At 49.7% G+C, this 27,812-nt stretch overlaps 1 protein-coding gene across 1 annotated transcript in view; it reads left to right on the forward strand.

Annotated features, from left to right (window-relative positions):
* Positions 1–21,467: 21,467 nt before the first annotated feature.
* The window catches only part of JPH3 (junctophilin 3), a 51,384-nt gene continuing 45,039 nt past the window's right edge, over positions 21,468–27,812 (forward strand). The window contains exon 1 of the mRNA XM_030457652.1: positions 21,468–21,849. Within this exon, the coding sequence (XP_030313512.1) occupies positions 21,468–21,849 (382 nt within the window). The remainder of the gene's footprint in view (positions 21,850–27,812) is intronic.

The following is a 27,812-nucleotide window of genomic DNA, read 5'->3' on the forward strand; positions in this document are numbered from 1 at the left end:
AAAAAATTACAATTAAAAAAAAGTAAAATTACAATTAAAAAAAAAAGAATAAAAAATTAAAAAGGAACAATAAAAAATAAAAAAGGAAAAATAAAAATTAAAAAAAGGAACAATAAAACATTAAAAAGGAACAATAAAAAATATAAAAAGGAACAATAAAACGATTTTAAAAGGAATAATAAAAAAAACCAGAAGGAACAATAAAAAAAATGAAGAAAAAGGAACAGTAAGAAAAAAACAAACAATAAAAAAACAATTAAAAAAAGGAACAAAAATTACAATTAAAAAACAAAAATTACAATAAAAGAATTAACAAAAAAGGAACAATAAAAAATAAAAAAGGAAAAATAAAAATTAAAAAAGCATTAAAAAAATTTAAAAAGGAAAAATAAAAAATTAAAAAGGAATAATAAAAAAATTTAAAAAGGAACAATAAAAAAACCCAAAAGGAACAATAAAAAACAATTAAGAAAAAGGAACAGTAAAAAAAAAGGAACAAAAAAAACAATTTAAAAAAAAAAGGAACAAAACAAAAAAAAGCATCCAGATGTGGGGATTCAGCATCCCTTGCAGAAATAAACCTTAATAATAAATAAACCCAGAGGGTTTGGCAGGGGTGGGAGGGAGGTGTCCTTGCTGTGACAGGAACCTCGGGAGGGATGTGTGCGAGTCACTGCCCTCTGCTGATAAACTGCGGCAGGCACAGAATGGGCTCTAAAAGGGACTTTTCAGGCTGCTTGGGTTTGTTTTTTTGTTTCTCCAGCAGAAGAGGTAGAGTTCTCCTAGGGAAAGTCCCCCCTCCATCCCTGCCCTGTCTCATCTCTCACGTCTCAAACCTCAGTGCCAGACCTGCAGTGCTCTCACCCCGTGTCCTTCCCCTGGGGATTGTCCCTTCTGTGTCCCCAGGCAGCTCCTCTGGCTTCCTGCCCTTCACCAGGGGACTGAAAATCCCCACGCCCTGCCTGCCAAAACCACTTCCCCACCTCCCTTAGGATCAGAGAATGGGCTGGGTTGGAAGGGACCTCAGAGATCATCAACTCCAACCCTTGGATCATCAAGTCCCTTCCCTTGCTGCTTGTGTCCTTCTCTGAAATTCCTGCAAAAGAAACGTTCTGAGTTTTCCCTGCTTTTCTCTTTGCTCTTTCCCTCCCTCTCCTGCTCTGCAAGACTGGGATCAGAGAATCCTAGAATGGGCTGGGTTGGAAGGGACCTCAGAGATCATCAAGTCCAACCCTTGATCCACTCCCCCCGTGGTTCCCAGCCCATGGCACTCAGTGCCACATCCAGGCTCTTTGGAAAGATCTCCAGACACGGAGAATCCACTACTTCCCTGGGCAGCCCATTCCAATGCCTGATCACCCTCTCCAGAAAGAAATTCTAAGTGTAAGGAAGGTTTGCACTGAACGGAAGCAAGGCCAGGCAGTGGGTATAAGGATGTTGAGTCCTTTGGTGGCTCTTTGCTCCCCTTGGTGGCTTTGACCCTGAGTTAATCCATCCTGAGGAGTCTCTGTAGCTGTGCTCCAAGGCAGGAGGCTGCTGATTGCCTGCTGGTCTGTAGCAAGCTGCTAAGTCTAAACTTTTCCCCTTGGATACCAAGTCTAAGCCTGAGCCCCGGTCAGAAGTTGAGGGTGTGCATTTAGAATCATAGAATGGGCTGGGTTGGAAGGGACCTCAGAGATCATCCAGTCCAACCCTTGATCCACTGCAGTTCCCAGCCCATGGCACTCAGTGCCACATCCAGGCTCTTTGGAAAGATCTCCAGACACGGAGAATCCACTACTTCCCTGGGCAGCCCATTCCAATGCCTGATCACCCTCTCCAGAAAGAAATTCTTTCGAATCTCCAACCTAAACCTCCCCTGGCACAACTTGAGACCCTGCCCTCTTGTCTCAGCCTTTGCTGAACCTGCAGCCTCCTCCTCCTCCCCATCCCATTCCCGGGGCAGCTCTTGCCTTTAGATTCCCGCTCGGAATCCTCCCTTCCTTACCGGGAAAGTCACATTTTGGGTGACTCTTTCCCAAAGAGGAATGTGTTGCAATCTCTTTTGGTTCCCTTTCACTTTGCCCAGCTGCTTGCCCCCTCGGCTCGGGGTTGCTGGAGCCAAGGTTTGCCACGTGCCCAGGATGGAGTCATCCTCTCCTACCCACAGCCTGCTCCCAGCTTCTCATCCATTACACAACGTTCACTCACTCCTGGCTGCAGCCAAATTGCTTTACAGCTGGAAAAGAAAATCTGGAAGCATTTACTTGGCTATTCCAGTGACATTCCTTGGGGTTCTTTTCACATCCTCTCCCTCTGCTCGCTGCTTTGGGTCAGCGTTCCACTAAACCAGCTTGATCTGTTTCAAAATGCTTAAAGGGGGGGGGGAAAGCACGAGAGGGAACGTGCAGGAATATTTACAGAAGAGGAATGGTAAAGTTCAGTGTTTGAACTTGAAATTCAGGGTACAGTTTGTTCCAGAAAATGTCAGCTGGGGCAAGAGAGGGAACGTCACCTGCCTGACCTGGTGGCCCCGGGCTGCAAACATCTGATAGGAAGGAGACTGAGGTGCTGGAGCAGGTCCAAAGGAGGCAACTGGGCTGGTGAAGGGATCCAGCACAGATCCTGTGAGGAGAGGCTGAGGGAGCTGGGGGTGTTGAGGCTGGAGGAGGCTCAGGGGAGACCTCATCACTCTCTGCAACTCCCTGAAAGGAGGTTGGAGCCAGGGGGGGGTTGGGCTCTTTTCCCAGGCAACTCTCAGCAAGACAAGAGGGCAGGGTCTCAAGTTGTGCCAGGGGAGGTTTAGGTTGGAGATGAGAAAGAATTTCTTTCTGGAGAGGGTGATCAGGCATTGGAATGGGCTGCCCAGGGAAGTAGTGGATTCTCCGTGTCTGGAGATCTTTCCAAAGAGCCTGGATGTGGCACTCAGTGCCATGGGCTGGGAACCACGGGGGGAGTGGATCAAGGGTTGGACTTGATGATCTCTGAGGTCCCTTCCAACCCAGCCCATTCTGTGATTCTCTGATTCTCTCATGTTTACTTGCTGCCCTGCAGGCTGGGACTGCACGCTGGGGATGGTTTCCTGAAGAATCCCACAAATAACTTGTGAATGACGAGCAAAATGAGAAAATTGGGATTGGTTCACAGGCGATTCATGAATAGAAGAAGAGATGAAATTAGCTGAATGAACTGTTCATTATGCATTATTCAGCCAGCTGTACTAATTAGTGCCTTAAGGACTGTTCCCCTTCCCACTGCAGCCAACTCCAAAACTCCTTTTGATTTCAGAGGGAGCAGGACAGAGCCCTCAGAGAATGGGCCTGGTGCCTGCTTCCTCTGCAGTGCTTTTTCCTTCTTTTTGTCTTCTTTTTTCCCTTTCTTTCTTTTTTTTTTTTTCATGTACTCTTGCTTATTGATTCCAACTTTCTGTGTCTTCTGTTTCTTCTAAAATGTCCTGCATGACAATCAATTAATTGCAGGAAAACCAATGTACTGTCAGCCCTAGAGTGTCTGTCTGAAGCCCGATGTGTTCTCTCTTTCATATGTCATCTTTTTTTTTTGTCCAGACTGGGTAGTACTGACAAGCACAGAAGCTTGAAAACCCTTCAGAAAACACAATAAAAAAAAAAACAGAAAAAACAAAATCAGAAAACAAAATCAATCAGAAATACCACCAGGGCTGAAGGTGCAGGAGTTAAATGTCTGCACTCTGAGCCAGCTGGGTATTTCGTGTTTTATTTTCTGTGCAAGGGGAATGTTTATGATGTTTCTTCCCCACCAGAGTGTTCCTGCAGCACAGTTTTGCTCTGGCTGTGGATTTCAGAAATCCCAATGTTTGAAAAATGCATCAATTCAAAGCAGTGCTTGTGCTTTGCCAGAGCTTCCTCAGAGAAGACACCTCAAAAGTAAACTATTTTATCCTGCTTTCAGATTGATACCACACAATATCATTTGCAATGGTTTCTCCATCAGACCACCTCTGGTAGTGACCAGAATCCCATCTTTTATGGCTTGCTTTTCTTACCATGAGCAACCCAACCCCTTCCAGAGAAACAAAACCTGGTTGTGGTGTTGCTGAGGGGAGGCTCCTCTGTCATTCCTTCTGCTTCCTCCACACCATCATCCCAGTCATCTTCCCAGCTGGTGCTGAGGCCAGGGAGAGCCCAGACTGATGTTCAGCTCCCAGGCTGAACTTGAGGACACATCTAAATGAATTAATTACCCCAGAGCCCTTCTGGTCCCCCATCCATGACAGAAGTGCCTTCAGTGGGAATAGCTGGCCAGGGAGCAGCTTCCCATTTACATGGGAGTCACATCCAAGCTTTGCCTGCATTTTTCCCAACTCTGTGCTGTAGCAGAGCTCTCTTTTCTCCAGTTTGGATCCCTGGGAGAGCAGCAGCAACCCAGCTCCATGGTGCAGGTGCTGGGTTTCTGCCCCAGCCTGACCCAACTGGGGTGGAGCTGTTGGTTTTTCCTCCCAGCAGAAGAAAAGCTGGGAATACATCAGAGCATCTCCTACCAGCTCAGCCAGGAGAAACCTCCACAGCCCCACTCTTTGGGCTCCTCTCCTCAGACTGCCTAAAATGGATATAAAGGAGCCTCGAAGTGGGATTTATTTTCTTCTGAAGACCCATCCTTAAAATAACAAACACCAGAAAAGGGGTGACACGCAGTACATCTGTTTGAATAACGTGGCCCTGCTGTCTGTGGCAGAGGAGACTCCAAATAACTCTTTGATTGGTGTTTCCTTTCTTCTCCTTCCTCTCCTCCTCCTCCTCACAGATACAAATCTGTTCTGCGAGCTCAAAAGCACCACTTCTGTCTCCCCTGACAAGCTTGTTTTGATGCCCTGTGACAATTATTTCATTTCCTATCTTCTCTTCCAGCAGAGCCAATATTTATCTTTCCTTACGGGACTGTGGCTTTGTTTCCAGGCTGATGTCAGGGGGGTAAGGACAAGTACTTCAGATCCAGCAGCCCGAATTCCTGCCCTCTGACTGCCTCTCCTGGAACTGCAGCTTCCTCTGCAGCCAGCCCTGCCCTGCAGCAGAAAATTGGGATTAAAACGTGCGTTTTCAAGTGTTAAAGTTAGCACTTTTCTAAAGAGGGACATTCTCCAGAGCAGAGCTGCTGGGAGCACTGGTGTGGCAGGGAAGGTTCAATATGCAGAAAGGGGATTAAAACCTGGCCTGGTGTCAGCTGCTTAACTGCTTCCCCAGAAGCAGCAGGGCTGCTGGCCATGTCTCCTCCTTTTTATTTTTTTTAATTTTTTTATTTATTTTTAATTTTATTATTTTTAAGACGACCGTTCAAACACAGACTTGACACTGCTGTAAAAACGCAGACTGCCAGGCACCATCTCCAGCAATCCAACTGAAACCAATTCAGCCCTTGGAAGAGGCAGGAGCTTACCAGGCACTGTGGTTTTGTCACTTTTCCTTTGTTCAAAGCTCTGCTCCAAACCGAATTAGAAACCATCTTTCCCTCATTAAATCTGTCTCCTTTCAGCACTGATGCTTTCACTTCATCACCACATGCAATTTTTTTTTCTTTTTTCTTTTTTTTTTCCAAGCCCTCATAGCTAATATCACAACTATAGATCTAGGGTTTATTTATAGCCCCTCAACTCTGCAGAGAGCTGTGTGTCTTGTTGCCCTGGAAACCAGGATTCTAAAAGTAAAAGGATTTTAAAGGGATTTGAGGAGAGCACTGCCAAATTTGAGTACTAGCTTTCACTTCCAGAGGTCTCTGTTCAACCATGCCTTAAAACCAGTATAAAATGCATCCCCCAGTCCCAGGGAGCCCTCAGGGGTTACTGGTGCTCTGGGCTTCTTCATGACCTGGCACTTTGGTCTCTGTTGTGAGAATAAAGATGCACAGGGAGCTACAGGGGTGTTAAACTCTTGGTGTCAGCAGTGGCATATTTGCTTTTTTCTTTCCCTTTCATTGTTTTCTTTTCTTTTTTTGGGGGGGTGGGAAGCCTTTGTCCAAGGGAAAGGCCACATGGCTGAGTTTGCAAACATCCTGCAAACATCCCAATAAAATCAGAGCTTTGAGCCAGGCATGGGCTGGTGTTTTCCTGGAAATGCAATTTCATTGAATTTAACAGTTTCATTTCTCTCTGGGCACGGAAAGGCCAAGGGCAGGATTGAAAGGCTGGGTCCCACTTATACCCTGCATCCTCTGTTGGCAGGTTGGCAACGGGCAGACAAGCTCTGGGGCAGAAATCTGATTTATCTGGAGCATTAAAAAAAAAAAAAAAAGCCAATCTTTCCTCATGGGAATCCTCAGCCCCAAAAGCTGGCAGGGTGCTGTCCCCTCAGCCTGGCTGTGAGCTGCTGGATCGTGGCAGGAATGCTGTGTTCACCACCACCCAGGCTTTCCCTGTGCCTCTAAATGTCAGGTGTGTGTGTCCCCCCACTTGCCTGGGGACAAATCCTTCCAGAGCTCTGCATGGAGGACTTCTCTGGCTATGGCCAGCAAGAGCTAAGCCTTAAAAAAAAAAAAAAAAAAAAAAAAAGAAGAAAACTAAAACCCATCTTATAATTCAAGCAGTAATTCTGTTTATTAAGCAGCTCCAGAGCCCTGTATAACCTGAGCAGCAGTAGTGGATCAAGGGTTGGACTTGATGATCTCTGAGGTCCCTTCCAACCCAGCCAGTTCTAGGATTCTATGATTACCAAAACCCATCTAATAATTCAAGCAGTAATTCTGTTTATTAAGCAGCTCCAGAGCCCTGCAGAACCTGAGCAGAGATTAACCAAAACCCATCTTATAACTCAAGCAGTTATTCTATATATGAAGCAGCTCCAGAGCCCTGTATAACTTGAGCAGAGATTAACCAAAACCCATCTCATAACTCAAGCAGTAATTCTGTTTATTAAGCAGCTCCAGAGCCCTGCAGAACCTGAGCAGAGATTTGAGATGCATCCAAGCTTGGAAAAACACCCTGGAAAATGCCACCCCATGGATGTGGCCGAGGGAGATGGGAGGGTGAAAGGGGAGGTCAGGAGATGTAACATGACTTACCCACCAACATGTGGCTTCAGTTCACCACCGAGGCACAAATGCCAGAGCTGATGAGCTATTGCTTGGCATTTCCAGGAGTAAAAGCAGCAATCCCTGGGGTGGGGGCTGCCAGGGCCTCTTGGGGGGAGTGATCACTCCTCTCCTTCCCCTGAGCAGCCCCGACATTTGCACAGCACATTCCCCAGCTCCGTGCTGCCCCAGGGGGGATGGTTCCTGGCTAGAAGTTACTGCCATGATTTTAGGTTAAAAATAGGGCTCACAGGCCCAGGGAATGATAATTCACTGACTTATCTTTTCCATTAGAGGGTGCCAGGAACCTACTGTTGCTGCAGACCCCAGAAATCATGGAAAACTTGACTTTGTCCTGGATGTTTTGAGACTGGGCAAATTCCTGACCATTCCAGGCACCTCGTCCTGCCCCACCAAGCCAACACGAGTGACTTGACCTCCGTGTGGGTGAGGAGGAGTTGTTGGTGTGGGAGCTGTAAATCAGAAGGACATTACCAGCTGACAGCCCCCAGCAAACTCCAGGAGATGAAGCTGAGCAGGAGCATCAGCTGGAGACAGGAAAGCTCTTTGCTGGGCTTCATGAGGTGCCGAGGAAATTAGGGTGATGTCCAGGCTTTCCCCACTTGATGCTGGATATGGGAAGAGCTGACTTGGCAAGAAGGGTTGTTGGGCTCAAAACCTGGAGGCTCAGGGCAGGATTTCATGTTTTGTCAGAAAAAGGGGTGAGTGACGTTTGTCAGGGGTGGCCTCTGGGTCATCAGGTGCTCCTCAGAAAAAGGGAAACCTTCCTGGAGGGCTTCCCAACCCTTCAGCTGTGAAATGTGAGGGAAATCTTGCCTGGATCTCATCTGTAGGGTGGGTGTTTTAAGGGTCAGAGGTGTGTTTTGAAACAGTGAGCATGGAGAGCACATGATTTGTGGAACACCAAGGGATCCTGGGCACTCTCTGGAGGTGAATAGGAAATCCTCCTTAAAAATCCCAAATATTAATCACAAAAAGTGAAAGGAGAGGTGGGGAAAACTTGTGTGGCTGTCACTTGTTGTGCTCTGAGTCTGGGGCTGCCAAGAGTCACCCAACCTCAGGCATGGGACTCAAAATGGATCCATTTCTCCATCCCAGAGATGCCACTCGAGGCTGCACTAAGCAGCAGAAAACCCAGGAAAAATTTAACCCTCCTTGGCTGGAGGGGTGCTGTCAGAATCAGGGCATCTAACCCCAAAAACACCAACAGGGCTTGGTCTCTACTTCTTGGCATAAATGTTGCTAAATTGTTAGCAACAATCTTCTACAGGGCTGAAAAATGGCAGGCTAAAGAAATGATATTAAAATGAAATGATATTAAAAAAAATACAGAAAAAACTTTTAGAAGATCCATCCCTCGCTTTCCTCATCTGCCTGTCCAGCACAGGAGCTCTTCTGGAGCCTGGGGCTTTCTGGTGGGCAAGTTAAGTAGGAAATCTGGAGCTTTTTAAAGAAATGAAGAATAAGGAAATTGTTCACTTTTAAAGAAGTGACGAAATGGGAAGGGAAGGGAAAGGGAAGGGAAAGGGAAGGGAAAGGGAAGGGAAGGGAAGGGAAGGGAAAGGGGAGGGAAGGGAAAGGGGAGGGGAAGGGAAGGGGAAGTGGAGGGGAGGGAAGGGAAAGGAAAGGAAGGGAAGGGGAAGGGAAAGGGAAGGAAAGGGAAGGGGGGGGGAAAGGGAAAGGGAAAGGGAAAGGGAAAGGGAAAGGGAAAGGGAAAGGGAAGGGGAAGGGGAAGGGGAAGGGGAAGGGAAGGTTGGTGTGTCTCGATCCCAGTGCTGCTTGGCTGTGTCCCATGCTGACAGCTTTTCCTGTGGCCCTGGGCCAACGTGGCTCGGGGTTTGGAGCCGTCTGCTCCTGTCCAGGCCACAGTGGGTGATTGAGAGCAGATGGGATGAAGGGCTGACCCTGAGCTCCACCAGCAAGGCTCCTCTGTGCTGTCCTGCCCGGGATTTCAAGGTGAAGCAGGAGCAGCAGTGTCTCCACCAGGCTGGGGAAGGCAGTGTCAGCAGCCAGCTCACACACAGCCTGGTTGTTTTTTACCCCAGGTCAGGGAGGATGCTGCTCCATCTGGACCTGAAAGTTAGCATCATGTGCTGGCAGTTTTTATCTGGCTGACAGCTTTAAAAACAAGGGTGGTAAGAGAGCAAGTGACTGGTTTGAGGCAGTGGTTTTGCAATAAAACCATGCTTGGCTGAGGGCTGGTCTTTTGCTGAGGCCATCCTTCTGGTCACGGTGGTTTCCCTGCTATCTAAAGGATGGAAACTGGTTCACATGTGGTCCATGTGGTGGTCAGGAAGCTTGGGCAGCCTGTCTCCAGCTGCTTCCTTGCTTGCATGGCCAGGGGACAAGAAGGAAGCCTGTGTCCAGTCCCTCTCATACCACTGAAACATTCAGATTTCATGGGGTGGGAATAGCAAACTGCTGGGGCTGCAGTCAGATCCTCCTGGAAAGAGCCACTGAGGGCTCATCTTACACTGCTGGGGCTTCTTCCTTTCCAACCTGATCCCAAAGCATTCTCTGGAGTAAATATAAACCAGAGGTATTTGGGGAGGAGCAACACAGCTCAGCAGTTTGGGATAGGAAGGGAAAACACAACCTCTGAGTGCATCAGAGGGAGGGCAGGCCAGCAGTGTACAGTACAGCAACTGGCACACCTGGGCCTTGGCCAAGAAAATAAACATAGGAAATACTTGAGACTGATGAAAACCATGGCCAGCCTGCTCTGGTTTAAAGAGGTCTTTCTGGGACACCAGGACAGATTCCTGTTGCAGCTGAAACGGGATCCCAGCCCTGTTCAAACTGGGAGGCAAAGCCTTCATTGGTTTCAGCTGGGCCAGCATTTCCTTTCAGCTGGTTCTAGTTTTGCCCAGGATGTGATTTCCCCTTTCTGGGCCATGCTTTCTCTTTGCCACCCAGCAGGGACAGCAAACTGGTGCAGTTTTGGAGGTTGGAACAGGGATTTAAGGATGGATCCTGCATGGGGCTGCCAGGATGTCAGGAGGTGCCAGTTTCTTCCCAATTTTCCCTTTCAATAAATAAACTCAGAGGCTTTTCACTCTGGAGTTTGGGTCCCTTACTATAAAAATTCAGACTCCTGTGTGCTCTTCCTTGTCCTAATGAAGGTGGCAGGTCCTGGGGTACTTGAAATAAGGGGGAAATTGCAGCAGCTTTCAGCCTGAGACTTTCTCCAGCATTAACCATCCAAAATTCACAGGCTATTGAAAATCCTGGGATCTCAAAGGAAATTTGGAGGGAAGGGTGAAGTACTACTGGTACCTGTAAGCAGAGAATAGAGCAGGAGCTTGGGGTAGATGTGAGAAGAGCATTCCCAGGAGGCAGAAGCCCAAGGAAAATTCTTTTCCTGGCTGAAAATGAAACTGGGCAAGAACTGAATGAGCCAGAGGACAGGGAAGGAAGCCTCCAGCTCTACTCCTTTCAGGGATCTCCTTTCATCCCATTCTGTCTGGGATAAGCCGTGAAGTTTCAGCCTAAATCCAAAATTTCCTCCACTTCAGAAGAGTTCCCAGGTGGGATTTATCAGCCCCAGGATGCTCCTGGCACCCTCTGTTTCAGCAAAAATTCCAGTACCCTTTTCTCCTTCATCCCTGCTGCTTCCCATCCTTTGTGCCTGGGGTGTCTCTTGTCAGTGACAGCTGAGTTAATCTGGTGGTTTTAGAGTTCTCAGGGCTTGATTTCTGCATGTTTCACTGTTCCAGGGTGACATTCCTTTTATCCCTTGCTCTTTCTTTTCCTCCTGGATTATCCCATGTTAATAGGTACCATGTAATACAGCCTGTTGTTAACTGCTCCTGAATCCTGCTTGCTGATTCCTTAAGCAGATCTTGAAGCCCCGTGGATCTGGCTTTGAGTTTTAGGGAGATTTGGTTTGTGCCTTTTTTTTTTAAAAAAAACAACCACAAAACCCACAGCTCAACACATGAAATGTGTGGGATAGCTTTCTACTCCAACTTCTGAGAAGCAAAGGAGCTTCATAGAAAGGGCAGGTCCTGTCTGATCAACCTGATCTCCTTTTATGATCGAGTGACCAGACTGGTGGATGAGGGGAAGGCTGTGGATGGGGTCTACCTGGACTTCAGCAAAACGTTTGACACCATCTCCCACAGGATTCTCCTGAAAATGCTGTCAGCCCATGGATCAGCCAGGAGCACTCTGTGCTGGGTCAGGAACTGGCTGGAACGGGCCCAGAGAGTGGTGCTGAACGGGGCTGCATCAAAATGGCGGCTGTGGTGTCCAAAATGGCGGCTGTGGTGTCCCCCAGGGATCAGTGTTGGGCCCAGTGCTGTTCAATATCTTCATTGATGATTTAGATGAGGGGATTGAGTCCATCATCAGCAAATTCACAGATGACACCAAGCTGGGGGGGAGTGTGGATCAGCTGGAAGGCAGGAGGGCTCTGCAGAGGGACCTGGACAGACTGGAGAGTTGGGATGATCCCAATGGGATGAGGTTCAACATTCCAAGTGCCGGGTCCTGCACTTTGGCCACAACAACCCCATGGGGAGCTCCAGGCTGGGCACAGAGTGGCAGAAAGGGAGCTGGGAGTCTGGATTGCCAGGAAGCTGAAGAGGAGCCAGCAGTGTGCCCAGGGGGCCAAGAAGGCCAATGGCATCCTGGGCTGGCTCAGGAACAGCGTGGCCAGCAGGTCCAGGGAAGGGATTCTGCCCCTGTGCTCAGCTCTGGTGAGGCCACAGCTTGAGTCCTGTGTCCAGTTCTGGGCCCCTCAGCTCAGGAAGGAGATTGAGGTGCTGGAGCAGGTCCAGAGAAGAGCAAGGAGGCTGTGAAGGGATCCAGCAGAATTGCTGTGAGGAAGGGCTGAGGGAGCTGGGGGTGTTGAGGCTGGAGAAGAGGAGGCTCAGGGGAGACCTCATCACTCTCTGCAACTCCCTGAAAGGAGGTTGGAGCTAGGGGGGGGTTGGGCTCTTTTCCCAGGCAACTCTCAGCAAGACAAGAGGGCAGGGTCTCAAGTTGTGCCAGGGGAGGTTTAGGTTGGAGATGAGAAAGAATTTCTTTCTGGAGAGGGTGATCAGGCATTGGAATGGGCTGCCCAGGGAAGTAGTGGATTCTCCGTGTCTGGAGATCTTTCCAAAGAGCCTGGATGTGGCACTGAGTGCCATGGGCTGGGAACCACGGGGGGAGTGGAGCAAGGGTTGGACTTGATGATCTCTGAGGTCCCTTCCAACCCAGCCCATTCTATGAAAGAAAGAGACCTTGCTTGAAAAATGACATCAAATATGGGATAAACTCTTCCACAGCTGTCTGTCTGCTCAGAAAAAAAGGATCCTTGAGTGCTCTTGCAGGACTTTGTTTCATAAGGTAATGTCAGCTCCTTCAGTTTGCTGTGCACTCTTGCACCAGTGAAAGAAATTTCTTCTTTTTTAATGAATTATAACTCTCTATATCCAAACAATTCTGGGGCCTACTGCCACTGCCTTTCTGAACACAGAAAAACACACTGTCCTTTACCATTCCCAATGCTCAAAGCCTTTCCAAACATTCATTATTCTCCTGGAAATCCATACATCAGCATCCCCATCGAACGGAAAACATAATCCCTGCTTTCTAATCAGGTGCCAAACCATTTTGTTGCTGGGTTGTTTCAGAGCATGCACTGCTTTAAGCTCAGTGTTTGGCTTTGCTGAGCTGGTGAGGAGCCATTGGTCGCTGCCTCATTTTCCCCATTGATCCTAGAATAATTTGGGATGGAAGAGTTATTGGTGTTCAGTCCATTGAGGAAAAAAAACAAAACCCAACACATTTGGGCTTGTAACCCTCAGCTCCTGGAGTTCTTTGAGAGCTTTCTGAATTAAAAAAAAAAAAAAAAAGAAAAGTGGCTTTCTGTATCTGTTAAGCTGGAAAAAAATGAAGCTCTTTCCAGAAAACAACCCCAAACCCACAAAAAAACCCCCTTCAAATTGTTTATTCTTTTAAATCTCACCCAGCCTTAAGCCTGCCTGAAGGTGGAGGTGGGACAGGAGGAGCAGATGTGGCTTTTTCTCCCAGGTTTGGCAAAGCCATGGGGTGGGACCCATCCTCTGGCCCTTCCCACCCTCTGGGAGCAGGAGCAGCCTTTGCACAGGGATGAAGCTGGCAGCCAGCATGCCAAGTCCTTTTTCTGCAGCAGGTTTCTTCTCTTCACATTATGTCAACCACATTTCCTGAGAAAACCAGCGGGAACACGGGGGTGACAGATGTCCCTTCATCCTCGGCAGCTCCTCGGTCTCAGACAGAAAATTCAGAGGCTTGAAATGAAGGCCAAGGTTGGTTTTGGGGAGGACTGGCTCCCTTGGGTTTATTTCCAAGCATCTCTCAGCTCTGGGAAATCAGTCACCTCAGGTTTTCCCCCCCGTGCCAAGGGGTTTGTCAGCCCTCCAGGAGAGGGTGGGGAATGGAAGGAGCTGGGGAGGGAGGCTGGGGAAGCCCAAATCTCCCCCAATAAATGGTGTTGTTTTATCTCCTGGTGCAGGGCTTTGGGAGGAGAAGGGCAAAGCAGGCTGGCTGGCTGCAGAGGGGTGATGGTGACAAAGGGTCTGGGTTTTCTCAGCTCAACATACATTTACTTCACATTAAAAAAAAAAAAAAAGGTAATGATAGGTTTTGGGGGAAGTTGTGTTGTTTTCCCCAGGCTTGATTTTTCAGCTTCCAAGATCACACAGAGCAAAAGCTGCCTCTGTCCTTTGGCAGAGGGGTGGAGGGAGGGAAGGAAGGAGGATGGGATGCTACCACCTGCACAGCCATCTCCTTCCTCCTACAACATTTGCTTTGTGGATCTTTATGCAGGACAGCAAGTTGATTTTACAGAATATATTTCCTGGGTTTGTTCCACAGCCCATAGGAAATCCAGTCTGCTCACCATCCATCAGTTTTACCTCAACCTGCAGCAACATCTTTCCTCCCCCAGCCTGGATGCTGAATGACCTGTGGTACCTCCTCACCTTTCCTTGTCCTTATTGCACACCTCTGGTTCCTCTGCATCAGTTTCCACCTGTTTCTCCCCTCCAGCTGCCTGCAGCCCCGTTCCTTTGCTCCCAAAACATCAGTGCTGGGAGGAAGGAGGGCTCCTATCCTGCCTGTGGTCTTCACAGCCCCCAGCTCCTTCCTTCAGGCTGCTCGGTGGGTGCTGGGGAGAATCAAGGCCTGGGGGCAAAGCTCCATCTGGCCCCAAGGCAGAAAGCATCGTCACACAGTTCCTGATCCCAGCGCTGGGACTCTTCCCTCCCGTGTGCTCAGCTGATCAGGATCAGCTTCTTTGCTGCTGTTTTTGTGCCTCTTGATTTCCACACGGAAACTGGCTCTATTTTTACCCGGCTCAAGCTGATTAGATTTGCAGTAATTGGCAGGATAAACAGACACATACTGCATGCAGCAGGTTAATGCGATACACTCAGTGACCAGTAAATGCACTTAGCCCATGCCCAGCACAAAGAAGGCAATCAAGGTAATTTATTGTACACATGCCTCTAACATGCCCATTAGCCATCCCTGCCCTTCCTCTCTCTGCAAACCCATTTCCCCCCTGAGACAATGTGTGTTATTGCCAAATGCAAAACACTTCAGCGTTTTCTCCTGAGCTCTTTGCAAGCCTCTATTAAACTCCAGGACACGCAGGAGTTTCTCTTTCTTCTTAACCCAGGCCTCGACTTTTGTTGACCTGTAAGAGATTATTAGTCTCCAAGCAGCCACATACTAAAAAAGAAAGATGCTGCTTACAACTGGAAGGCTGACCTCCCTCAAGTAATGGAATTTCCAACCATTTCAATGCCTTTCATAAGCTACAATCTAAGATTAGCAGGAGTTCTGCTTGCTGCAGTATCACTCTGTTCTTTAATTGGTTTGGGGGGTAATTTAGCTAGAGACCAAGTAGAGAAAACTTGGGGACAGCAGCAGGTGAATGGATAGTCCTGGAATTCAATCAGCCAGGGGAGGAAATGAACAGGAAGTGAAAATGAAAATCATTCCAGTCTCCAAAGCTGCGTGTTTCCATCTCGTGTCATTAGACCTCAGCAAGGCTCTGCCAGTTGGCTCTCGATCTCTGCAAGACAGAGGTTCTGAGATGGATATAAAGAACCCTTCTTCTCCCCAAGTTGCTCTGATCCCCAGCATTTAGCTCCTCTGCAGATGGATAAACACCCGGGCACGCTGCAGCCCGGAGCCGCTCGCCTGCGGTGCCTCTGCTTACCCGATGCTCTCTTGCTGCTCACAGCTCAACTTTGAACCCTCTCAGTTATGCACTTGGAAAAACCTGCCTAATGCAGGCCCTGTTGATGTTGCCCTGCCTCCCAATCAATCCATCACATGGACCAAGCCCAGGGCTGTGTGGGAAGCCCAGGGTAGCATGTTGGTGGGATGATCTCTGCCTAACACCCTTGGACACTCATTGCTGAAAGACAGTGAGCTCCCCACTGCCTCTTCCCCTCAAACTCCAGTTTGGCTTCCAATTACTTCACCCTCTTTTAATTCCCTATCTATCAAGGGCACTGTTTGTGGTTCATTTCATTGTCCAGAATTCTTCCCAGGCTTAAAAAGGCTTCAAACCAGCAGCGTCCTCTTCACCCTGTAACGCGTGGGCACGGTGCTGGCTTCTTCCCAGTCTTCTAGTACTTTCAATGACTGTTCCAAGACCTTCTGAAAATCACCATTAACTATCCAGACAGCTCCTTGGCCACTTGCTTTACAACCCTTGCAAGTTATTCAGATCTGCTGGTTTAAAAATACCAGCTTGCTGTTCAGCATACATCCCAAGGTACTCTTGGGGAGTATTTCATTAGCACGTTGTCTTTTTTTTCCCCCACCAGATCCCAAGGAGAAACCTGCACTGAGCTTTTCTGCCTTTTCTATGTCGTCAATAAATCTCCCATTTCTGTGCAGCACTGGCCCCCTCTTAATGCAAGGCTTCTGCTCTGGAAAATCTTGAGAAATATCCTCCAGTCATTAGTTTTCCTGGCTTCTGAGGTCTATTAATTACAACAAGTTTCCCTTTTCTTCTTTTTGTGTTTATATCTTGGTGACTGACTTCTTCTCCAAGCCACGTTATTTTTTGCTTTTTTTTTTTTTTTCCTAACAAAGATTTCTATCTGCCTTGCTGCTTTTTTTTGGGGGGGGGGGTAAAACATTCTCAAAGGCTTCTCCCTTTTCAGCACACTTTTCATTCCAAGTCTTCCTCCAAATTGATCTGACTTGTAATTATTTTCTGCTTGGTGAAACAGGACCTTTGAAAGTGGCGAGTATCTATATGTAGTACTGCTTGGAGCTTGATTTCATTTACACACAACAATGTAATCAAGCCAGGATTGCTTTCTCACTCCTACAGTGAGAAATTCATCTTCACCTTCCAGGGTGAGGCCGAATGGAGAATTCCCTCCCATTGGAGGCAATATCTTTTTGCATTAGGAAATTAGGAATTTTTCCCAGGATATTTTCATACTGGCAGCTCAGGATGTTCAGCATCCAGCGCTGAGTCTGGACTCCCCAGTGATCACAAGGTTTTTAGTGGGTATTATGGATGTGCTGCTTAAAGAAGCAGCTCGTGTCGAGTTCCTGCTGCAGTGTGATGATCTGCTGCAGACCCTTCTTGCTCCACACCTTATTTCCTAGGATAGTGCTCCAGGAACACTCTGGATCATTTATTTCCAGTTTGCTAGTGACTTAGAACCAGCCTGGGACTGCTGATGTTTGGGAGGAGGAGATAGCTGCTCCCAAACCAGTTCCAAAGGGACATGGAGACGAATTGGCCGATCAGGAGCTCCAAGCAGGATTGCAAACCTCTGTACATCACTTTAAAAACCTCCTCTTTTATTCCACATTCAGCTGCCTTTTTTCCCTTTCTTTCCCTGAGAAAGAGGGTTGCTTTTTTCCCTAAGATCACTTTGATGTGCTTCCCCTTCAGCATCATTTGGGCATCCCCAGGAGCTGCTTGCAGTCTGTAAGGTTCTGTGGAGCCCTGCTGCTAGTGCCAAGAAAACCATCTTCTCCTCCTGGGCTTGCTGGCCTGCTGAGTTGAGAAGCCATCAAGGGCTGGGCTCGGGGTCGACAGCACACAGTTTATCCACCTCCTCCTCTTTCCATCCTCTGTTATGCTTTGCAGGATCAAATTCCCAGAAAAAGCTGCCTGCCTTGCTGGGATGCTGGTTTTCTGGTCAGATAGATCCCACTGTTCTTACCCTGAGGATACAGTAGCCACATGGGTTCCTCCAGCTGATCCTTTCTCCTTTCTTAAGCCTTCAGCTGATCCTTTCTCCTTTCTTAAGTACAAAGTTACCAGGAGGTTTTCAGCAATGGTTGGGTCTCCCTGGTGCCCTACACGTGTCCTGCTGAACCTTGTTGTACATCAAACCCCAGTGCCTGCATCCCCATCCCACCCTGAGCTGCCCCATCATCCTGTGCCCACCTCTGCACTGCCCACAAGGGCAGGATGGGATCCACCAGAGATCTGGGCCTCTCCACCAGTGTTTTTGTCCACCAGGCACACCAGGGATAGGCAGGTGCTAATTTTATTCCCTATATTTTGCATCGCTCCTGCTGCCAAATGCTATTTTGTCTTCCCCCATCCATTCTCAGTTACTTACCATAAGCTGATTTGCTTTTTATTGTGTTTTTTTTTTTCCATCTCTGTTCCTTTATCCCAAACGTCTTCTCGCTCCCCTCATCCACACAATCACCAAGTTATTAAAAAAAAAAAAAAAAATGCTAACAACTTGACAGCCCTACCAAGCACTGTCTGTACCCTTGGGGAAATTTCTCCAGAGTTATTTGTGTGCTGGAGAAATCCCACTGTGGTTTAAGGGCAGCCCAGTCCCAGCATGGCAGCACTTGTGGGGGTCAATCAGGCACTTACCAGTGGTGAGAGCACCTTCCAGAAGGAAAAACCCACTGGCATTTGGGCTTGGTGTGGAATTTCATGTAGAATTTCCTCTCCCTCAGCCTCCTCCATGTGGGCAGCCCCAAGGAAATAGGAACTGGTCTGGAAAGAGCTCCCCAAGGCAGTAAGGACTGCAGGTGCTTCAGGGAGTGATTTTTGAATTTTAAACTAAATCCTGACCTTTGGATGAAGTCTGGGAAAGCAGGTTTCATTTGGGATAGGCTCAGGGACAAGAGGGTGGTGGTGGGGGTGTGCTTGGCCACCCTGGTCACCCTGGCATCTGTAATCATCCAGCCACAATCTGGTATTCCCACAATCTTCCCTTTTTGGATGCCAACAAGGCTTTGGGCAATTTCTGAAGCCTCCTGAAACTCATCTTTAATAACCAAAAGAGCCCTTTCTGACCAACCCCTCCACTCCAGCCACAGGAGCACACACCAAAACCTAAATCAGGTCACGTCCAGAAGAAGAACCTGCCCCTTCCTCAGCCCCAAAGGTGCTGTTCCCAAATTAATACTCATTTTAAACCCATGCACCATCCTGAGAGCTCTGTCCCTGGGAAATCTCGTTCTCTGCTCCACTTCCTCAGCAGATTAAGTTTTTTTTTCACTGGGCACCAGTAAAGATGTTATTTGAACATCTATTTTATTAGGAGCAGCACCCTGTGTTGTTCTCACCTCAGTGGTCCCATACCCCATTGAACTCCACAGAAGGATAAGCTGGCCTTTAATTAATGTGAAAATTAATTAATTTGTTTACTAATTACAAACCACTACCACTGTGCAAAGCTACTGAGAGAACAACAGAAGGGGGATGGCCTTTTTTTCCCCAGCCAAAAGTTGTAGACATTTTATACAATTTCTGTTGTAAAATTGGGGGTTTCCACCCAAAATCTCACTCCAGGAAAGAAAAAAAAAAAGAGGGGGGGGAGAAGGGGGGAGTTTGCAGTTGCCCAAAAATGCAGTACTTGAAGGGAGGGGTTTTTAGGAAACAAACAAACAAAAAACCCACAATAAAACACACACAGAGTGTATGATGAGGATGGTTCTTGCATAGATGAAGGACTTGGTGTTTGAAAAGACATTTTCAGCTGAAACAAAATCCTTCAGTGGGAAAATTTCCACCCACTCTGGTTGCATCTCTTCCCTCCAGCTCTGAGGGAAGAGGAAGGTTTGAAGGTTTTCTTCCCAGTGAGGTTGGTTCTGTGTTTCCATGGAGGGACAAGAAAATGTAACAAAGGATAGAGGATGGAAAAAAAAAAAATAAACCCAACCAAAAAACCAACAAACCAAGACCCTGAGTGGAAAGATGCAGTCTGGAACTTCCCCCTAGGTGGGCAACCAGGCAGATAGTGAGCGAGCCATCCTTTCCAGTGGGGATGCATGTGCCTGGACCCCGTGGGTTTCAATCTCCAGGGTTTGCAAAGCTCATTTTATTTTCTTTTCTTTGGAGCCCTTCGTGTCTTGCCCAGATTTTTTCTGCTTTTATAGGCACTTTGGAATTTTCATCACACGGTGCTCCCCCTTTTAATATTTCTGCCTTAATGCACTCCTGTGTTAATGCAAATGTGTCTATGTACAGATGCAGAGAGACCTGAAAATCCACCCTGATGCTGCAAATATTTGGCAGGCTGAGGAGCCAGGGGGTGCCTTGCAGGACCCCGTGTGCTCCAGAGGCATGGAGTGAGCTGTCACCACTGCCCGGGGAGGAATTCACAGCTTCCCCAATCCCCGGGGGAGGGAAGAAAGGAATAAAAAAATAACCTGCGGATGGGACCGGTGAGCTCCTCCTGCTGTTTTTTGAGGGCTCGGGAGGCTCCTGATGGGATGCTTGGTGCTGAAGGGAGGGGATGGAGATGTGCAGCAGCCCGGCAGGGAGGGGGACACAGCCAGGACCTGCTGCCATAAAACCCCGAGAGGCATCACGGCCTTTTCATGAATAAATAATTCGCGTTGCAGTTGCAGTGTGCTGGACCCGGGCACGGAGCAACAATCATCTGCCCGGAGATTCGGTGCTGGCGATGCTCAACGTGGCGTTTTTCTGTGGTTCTTATTTTTTTTTTTAAACCCTTCTTCCTTGTGCCTCCCCCCCCCAACCTGCAACTAGGGACCTCCGGGGTCTGGCAGGGGACAGTCCCCTCCACCCCATCCTTTGTGGCGTGGAAGCAGCGTCGGGAAAGAGGGGGAAAAGGAGAAGGGATAAATAAAAAAAAAAAAAAAAAAAAAGAAAAAGAAAAAAAATAGAAAGAAGGGAGCGATGCAGGGGGCTGCGGCCCTGCTGGGGTGGGGAGGAGAAGGCGACGCAGTTCCTGTCTCTTTAAATCCACCCTGAGCCAGGAGCCGGGAGCTGAGGCAGAGCAGAGCTCAGGATCCCTGCTCATTAATAAGCAGGATTTATCCCCGTAGGGAGCCGGGAAGCGGCGTTGGGGCAGGCAGGGAGGGGGCTGTCTGTGTCTGTGTCTCTGTGTGTGTTTAGGGGGGGTTCTCAGCCGTGGGGAAAGCCGGTGGAGCCGTGTGCCCTCTGCCCCCCTCCCCGACCCTCACCCCGGGCATCCAACCTCGCTCCGAGCATCCTCCGGCCAAGATGCGGGATCGGCTGGGCGAGGCGAGCGGGTCCCCCCGGGAGTGAGGTTTTGGGGAGGGAGGGAGGGGGTAAGGGCAGGGAGGGTGCAGGGTGGGTGGGGTGGAGGTGTCGGGAGGGTGTGTGCGGGGGGGGTGGGAGCCGATGTCGGCTTTTTAGGACGCGGGGGGTGGGTGCTGCGCCTTGCGAGGGCCGGAGCGGGAGGCCGGGAGGGAGAGAAGGAGGGAGGGAGGGAGAGGGCGGCGGAGGCACCGCATTGCTGCTGCTGCTGCTGCTGCTGCTGCTGCTGCTGCCGCTGCTGCTGTGGTGAGGGCCGGTCCCGCTGCCGGCCCCGCCATGCCGCCGCCCCCGCCGCCCCCCCCCGGCCCTGCGCCCGGGCAGCCCGCGGGGGGCACCGCGGGGGGGGCTCTGAGCCGCCTGCCCCGGGGTGCGCCGGGCTGCGGGGCTCATAGTCACCTTTATTTTTTTTTATTATTTTTTTCCCCCCCTTCCTCTTGGCATTTGGCCTCTTTTTTATTTTTTTTTCTTTTTTTTTTTTTTTTTTTTTCCTCTTTTTTTTTTTTTTTTCCCCCCCACCCCCGTTCCCTGCCTTGGATGGTTTTTAGGTGGAGTCGTTTGCACCAAAACCCAATAGCTGCTGCTGTTCTTGCTGCTATTTTTTTTTTTTTTTTTTTTTAATGATACTGTTTCCACAGCAGGGGAAGAGAGAACTGATCCTGAACATACTCCCAGAGAATGAATAATCACAAGAAACTGGCTTAAGCAGCTCCTTGGATCTGGTGCATGATTTAGCTTGAGTTTAATTCGATTTAATTTAATTTTTTATATATATATATATATATTTATTATTTTTTCCCCCTAAATCATCACTCGTCTTTTTTTTTTTTTTTTTTTTTTTTAATCTATATTTTTTAAATTTAAATCTTATTTTTTTTTTTCACCTTTGGGGAGATTTGCAAACCGAATTACATGCATGTCCAGTGGGGGAAGGTTTAATTTTGATGATGGAGGGTCGTACTGTGGAGGCTGGGAGGACGGAAAGGCTCATGGCCATGGAATCTGTACCGGCCCCAAGGGTCAAGGTGAATATTCGGGCTCCTGGAGTCACGGATTTGAGGTGCTGGGGGTCTACACTTGGCCCAGTGGCAACACTTACCAGGGCACCTGGGCCCAGGGCAAACGCCATGGCATTGGCATGGAGAGCAAAGGGAAGTGGGTGTACAAAGGAGAGTGGACCCACGGATTTAAGGGACGCTACGGGGTCCGTGAATGCACTGGAAATGGGGCCAAGTATGAAGGCACCTGGAGCAATGGATTACAGGATGGCTATGGGACAGAGACCTACTCGGATGGAGGTGAGTGCTGCATTGATGCCTTGCTGGCCAGGGGAGGGTTGTGGGGGGGTTGTGGGGGGTGTTACAAAGCTTCTGAATGGGAGCCCTGGTTTTAGGCTGCAGCCTCTGAGGTTTGTACCCTGCCAGCTCGGGGTGAGGGATGCTCAGACCCTGCAGGAGATAAAGGACCAGCCCAGCATGGCAGCAGCACAGCTCTTGCCCACAGGTAGCCCCATATGTTCAGCTGCTCTCTGGGTGCTGGGTCCTTCCCCTTCTCTTCTCCTCCACCAGGCTTTTTTTTTGGGGGGGCTATGCTGGTGGGGGGGGACCACCCAGCTTTCACCCCTTGGGGTGGGTCAAGCAGCATGGAGCCAACCCAAGCTGCACATGGGATTTGCAGTTCTGCACCACTGGAACCTGTAGGATTTGCATGGAAGCAACCCCGAGTGTGTGTGGGGGAATCCAGGGCAGCTCTGGTGCTGCAAACACTTCCAGCTCGGGGCTGGGGGCTCCCCACACCCTGCAGCCCCTCTGAACACATCCCCGAGCTGAATAATGCCAGGCAAAAGACCTTTAATTCAGACAAGAGCCTTACATTCCTAGTTTATGGCTTACTGCTTAGCACAGGGGCTCAGAGGGATCACCAAAGCTATTCTCTGCCATCAACATGGCTTAAGGAGATGTGGAGGGGGAAACTAGGATTAAATAAAAAGCAAGAAAACCTAATTGAAGCGATCAAAAAAAGGAAAAAAAAAATAATTCCGGGCTAACAAGCTTTAAGGCCCAACTAGGAGAAACAGCTGGTGCTCTGCCCTAAGTGGCTGTATCATTCTCTCTCCTCTTTTGTGGCTACTTCCATAATACCAGGCAGGCCTACCTGCCAGCACCCAGGGGCATTCTCCAGTGCTGCCCCATGGCTTGGCTGGCAAACATCTCCCATCTAAAGCAGGATTATTTTATTTTTGTTGGGGGGGGTGTGGGTTGGTTGTTTTTTTTTTCTGGGTTTTTTTTTCTGGTTTTTTTTTTTGAAGATGTTACCATTTTCCAGGATTGCTACTTTAAGGAAATTGCAGCGTTGCTGAGCTCCGTCACAGCCTTCCTGAAAGGTGCTGCAAGACCTTTCTCTAGAAACCCCAGTTTGCTGCTTTGTGATGAGGCAGGGAGGCAAGATTAAACCTTACCTGCAGCTGCTCGTTTGTGCTCTCCAGGGGAGAGGTGAAACAATCTCGATTTTTTTTTTTTTTCCTTTTTAATTTTATATTCTTTTTTTCAGTGCTAATTTTATGCCGGGTGGCTTTCCTCCTAGGGGAAAATAGAGCTGCAAGCTTTTGTTTCAGCTGCCTGGGATAATGCTGGGGTCTGAGCTGGAATCTGCCGAGTGTGTGTTTGCAAACCATCAATAAATCCCAGCAGCCCTTCCGTTGGGAATAGAGCTTGGTCAGAGAATAATCCAGGTCTCCCACGTTCCAAGCTGTCAGGGAGGGGGGTGTAGAGGTGGGTTTTTTTCTGCATTTTCCCAACGTGGGAGTTATCACCCTGTCCCCCTCCTGGCAGCCAGCCCCTGCTTGGGGCAGGGGGGTTGCAGAAGGCAGGCAGAGGTCTTGACAAAGTACAGGTCCCTGAGGGTTGGGTGTTGCAGGGCTGGCCCCATCCCTGGGCACCCACCTGCCCCCACCCCAACCCTCTTCCCCATCAGCCTGGAGAGCATCTCCAAATTGGGGTGGCTTCCCAGCAGTTTCATCATTGCTGAGAACCTACCAGAAGGAAAGGGCTTTCCCTTCCATCTTGTCAGGCCACCCCCTCTTCTCCATGCTCTGGGGACCCAAAATCTCTGTTCAACGTTTTAGAAGGAAGTAAGAGGATCAAGGGCAGGGTCTGGAGCACTATTCCCTCTTCCAGGGAATCTGCAAACCATCCTAGGAGGAAAGGGGTCCCAGTGACCAAAGCTGTTCTGCTCCCAGGGACCTGGTCCTGCTGACTGGGCTCCTCCACACCACCTTCCCCCCTGGTCCAAACCCAACTGAAACTTCACTTTCAGCCTTTCCCTGTCTCCATTCTGGGTGCAAAACACCAAAGTTTGGCACCTCCAGCCTTTTGTCCACCCAATCTGAATGAACTTTGTGTGTTTGGGATGCCAGAAGCTGGGGTGTGCAGGAGCTCTGCTGGGGGAGATGTGGCAGAGGGGAGGCAACTGCTGGGAAGGATGTTTCTCATTAAGCTCTTCAAGTTATTACCTTCATCAAACCAAAGTATCCTAGAATCCTCGCCCCAGCATCTGTCACTTGCCACCCACAGATAAATATTCATCCCTTGCCCATATATATGTATAAATATATATATATTTTAGCTCATCAACCAGAGCTAGGGGATGGCTCCCTAAATGCGCAGCAAAATCTGTGGCTTTCACTCCAGTGTTACCATTTCCTCCCCCAGCAGTGGGAAAGGGCAAAACTTGAGGCTCCACCACCCATTGCCAACACTGCCTTGGAAGGGGGGGGTGTGGGGAGCAATATTTGGCTTGGCTGATGCCCCTGTGTTGCTGCTGGATGGGCAAGGAGGGGAGGGGGATTATGGCAGTGAGCCTGTTGCCACCACCCCCAGCTCCTCCACCACCACCCCCAGCTCCTCCACCACCAACCATCCCCCAACTCCACCACCACCACCACCACCACCATTACCACCATCACCCCCAACTCTACCACCACCACCCCGACTCCTCCATCACCATCACCACCACCACCCCCAACTCCTCCACCACCCCCAACTCCACCTCCACCATCACCACCACCACCACCCAATTCCTCCACCACCAACCATCCCCCAACTCCACCACCACCACTACCATCACCACCACCCCCAACTCCACCACCACCATCACCACCACCACCCTACTCCTCCATCACCACCACCACCCCCCCCAACTCCACCACCACCACCCAATTCCTCCACCACCAACCATCCTCCAACACCACCATCACCAGCATCACCCCCAACTCCACCACCACCCCCACCCCCCTCCCCAACCCCCTGGCCCTGCTCACTCCTGCCCCCCCCCCCACTTCCCCCGCAGGCATCTTGCAGCTCTCACACCTCCCACACCAACACGCTCAGCACCACCCAGGCACCCAGGCACCCACCCACCCCACCCATCCTACCCACCCCAGGACCCGACCCACTTGTGCACCCGGGTTCCCTGAGCCCTGTGGGTGCTTGGCCAGCAGCTTGGTTCCTGGGGTGGGTTTGGGGCTCCCCTCATGACAAGCAGGATGCTGAGGGGCTGGAGCATGGCCAGAGAAGGGCAAAAGGGCTGGAGCAGAAGGAGAAGGGGCTGGAGAAGTTGTGAGGAGCTGCTAAAGGAGCTGGGGGTGTTGATCCTGGAGCAGAGGAGGCTGAGGGGAGAGCTTCTGGCTCTCTGCTGAGAGGAGGTTGGAGCCAGGGGGGTGTTGGTCTCTTTGCCCAAAGAACAAGGGATGGGACAAGAGGAAATGGCCTCAAGTTGTGCCAGGGAGGTTTAGGCTGGAGATTTGGAGAAACTGCTTCACTGCAAGGGTGATCAAACACTGATCCTGGCTGCTCAGGGTGGTGGTTGACTCCCCATCCCTGGAGGTGTTCAGAAGGTATGGAGATGGGATGCTGAGGGACCTGGTTTAGCACTGGACTTGGTAGAATTGGGTTAATATTTGGACTCGATGATCTTGAAGGGCTTTTCTAGCCAGGGTGATGATTCTGTGAGCAAGGCAAACCTGCTGCTCAGAGCCCAAATAAACAAACACAGCCCACGCTTGGCCAAATCTCCCTGGCACCACTGCACACCCCACCCCCAGTCCTGCACCTGCACTCTTCTCTCTTTCCCCTGCATGCATCTACCCGGTCAGACCCCCCCACACCCCCAAACTGCTGAAATGTCTTTATCCTGGTGCTGAGCCCCAGGTTGTCCAGAGGAGCTGTGGCTGCCCCATCCCTGGCAGTGTCTCAGCCCAGGTTGGATGGGCCTTGGAGCAGCCTGGGCTGTGGGAGGTGTCCCTGGGCATGGGATCACAGAACAAGGTGATCTTTAAGGTCCCTTCCAACCCAAACCAGTGTATCATTTCTGCCAAAACTCTTTTGCCACCTCCTGTACCCATCCAGCACCACCCTGATGTTCTATATCCAGGCTGCTGAGCACTGCTTTGGTCAGATGCTGGAGGTGCAGCAGCCACTTGTTTGCTGGCCCTGGCTCAGCCTGGCTCCAGATCAGGATTTTTCCCTTGGTTCTGGCAAAAAAGGGGCTGAACCCACCTGGGTCAGCACCCAGGGCAACCAGGACCTTGCTGGAACAGAGGGTTGGAGACCTCCCAATGGAGACCTTGTCCCCAGCAGGTCTGGAGGTCAGGAGGCATTTCAGCTTCTGCCTTTCTGTAACTCCTCGGATCCTTTGGAAAAACTTACCCAGGGGTAAAGGTTGGGGACGTGGAGGAGATGGGATGGATGAAAAAAAAACCCCAAACCCACTTTTGCTGTTTCCCTCCTCCCTCCACCCCTCCCCAGGTGGAACATTTGGGATTTAGAGAGGAGCCTGGGGAGGGGACCAGCCCCTCGTTAAGGCTCCCATTGCCTGGTCAAGCCCTGGGGAGCAGCTCCCTGGGGTTCTTCAGGCTGGAGGTGTCCCCAGAGCATCGAGGCCATGGCAGGTCCCTCCTGCTGCCACCCCAAGTGCCCAAGAAGCTCCTGGCAGCTTTTTTTTCTCAGGAGGCATCCCCCAAACCAGCCGGGCAGTGGCATCGTGGTGTTCATCTTGTGTAATCCTCCGTGCCCACTCACCTAAATGAATCATCCCTTGATAGGTGAGTGAAATAGAATCAGTGTTTTCATTGTTAGCACCGGGTGAGTAGGCAAGTGGGGTTTCTTGGCCCTGGGCTGGCAAATTTTCCTGCTTGGCAAGCAGCGAGGAGAGGGAAAGCGATGGGGTGGGAGGTGCTGCCCTGGGCTCCCTCCCAGCCTGTCCCCAGTGTGCTGGCTCTGTGTCCCACATTCCCTGCACTGGTGACACCCTCAGACCTTCTTGTAGGAGGTGCTACCAACCCAAGTGGCTTTGGAGTGGTCGAGGAGGTGAAAACTGTGGAGATATTTGGTGTTCAGAGGGGAATGGAGAGCACAGGGAAGGGGACACAGGGCCTTGGGGACACAGGGTTTGGAGGGGCCACCACTGATCGGGGCTCTAAGGGTGGTGGCATCACTGAGGGCCACAGTGGGTGTTTCATGGACCCAAGTAGCCAGGGCAAATTTCCCTGCAGTGTGTTGGTAGCAGGGATGTCAGAATTACCTTAAAAGTATCAACTCTCCTCCTTATTTTGCTGCCAGGAAGGAATCATGGATGCACTTTAAGTAGTGGGTGGAAACAAGCAAATAGAAACACACCCAGAGCCTCCTGCAGAATCAGCCTGAGCTGCTCCTAATAACCCTCCTAAGAACCTACTAATTTAAAGGAAAAAAAGAAAAGGCTTGAACTTTGTTTCTGAAGCATCCTGCTCTCTAGATTTGGTCCAGAAGATCCTGGCAGTGCAGCAGGGGCCCTAGGGGAGCAGGAGCTGAACCATCAGGACCCGAGGAACATAGAAAAATGAATCAAAATACTAAATGAGGGTTCTGACCAGCATCATGAAAAATAAATGATATGAACTCATGGTAATTACTTATCTCACTGGAACATGCTGCTTAGTTTCAGGTACAGCTCAGGACAGAGGAAAAAGGATTTTTACCCTGGGGAAAAGGATGAGACAGAGAAATTCCCAAGCAGGCTTAGACCCCAGCTCCATCTCCCTGAGTGTTTTGTCCAGGGGATGCTGTAGGACCCCAGCCTGGGGGGACCTAACTCTAAGCCCAGCCTGACCCATAAGAGAGGATGATTTCTGTCCCAAAGCACAATTTGCATCTTCTTTCACTAGGGGTGGGTCACCCCAAGGTTTCTCATGGCTTTTAATATAAATCTCAGGATATTTCCATGG

Source organism: Calypte anna, chromosome 11, assembly GCF_003957555.1.
Source record: "Calypte anna isolate BGI_N300 chromosome 11, bCalAnn1_v1.p, whole genome shotgun sequence".
Classification (NCBI taxonomy): Eukaryota; Metazoa; Chordata; class Aves; order Apodiformes; family Trochilidae; genus Calypte; species Calypte anna.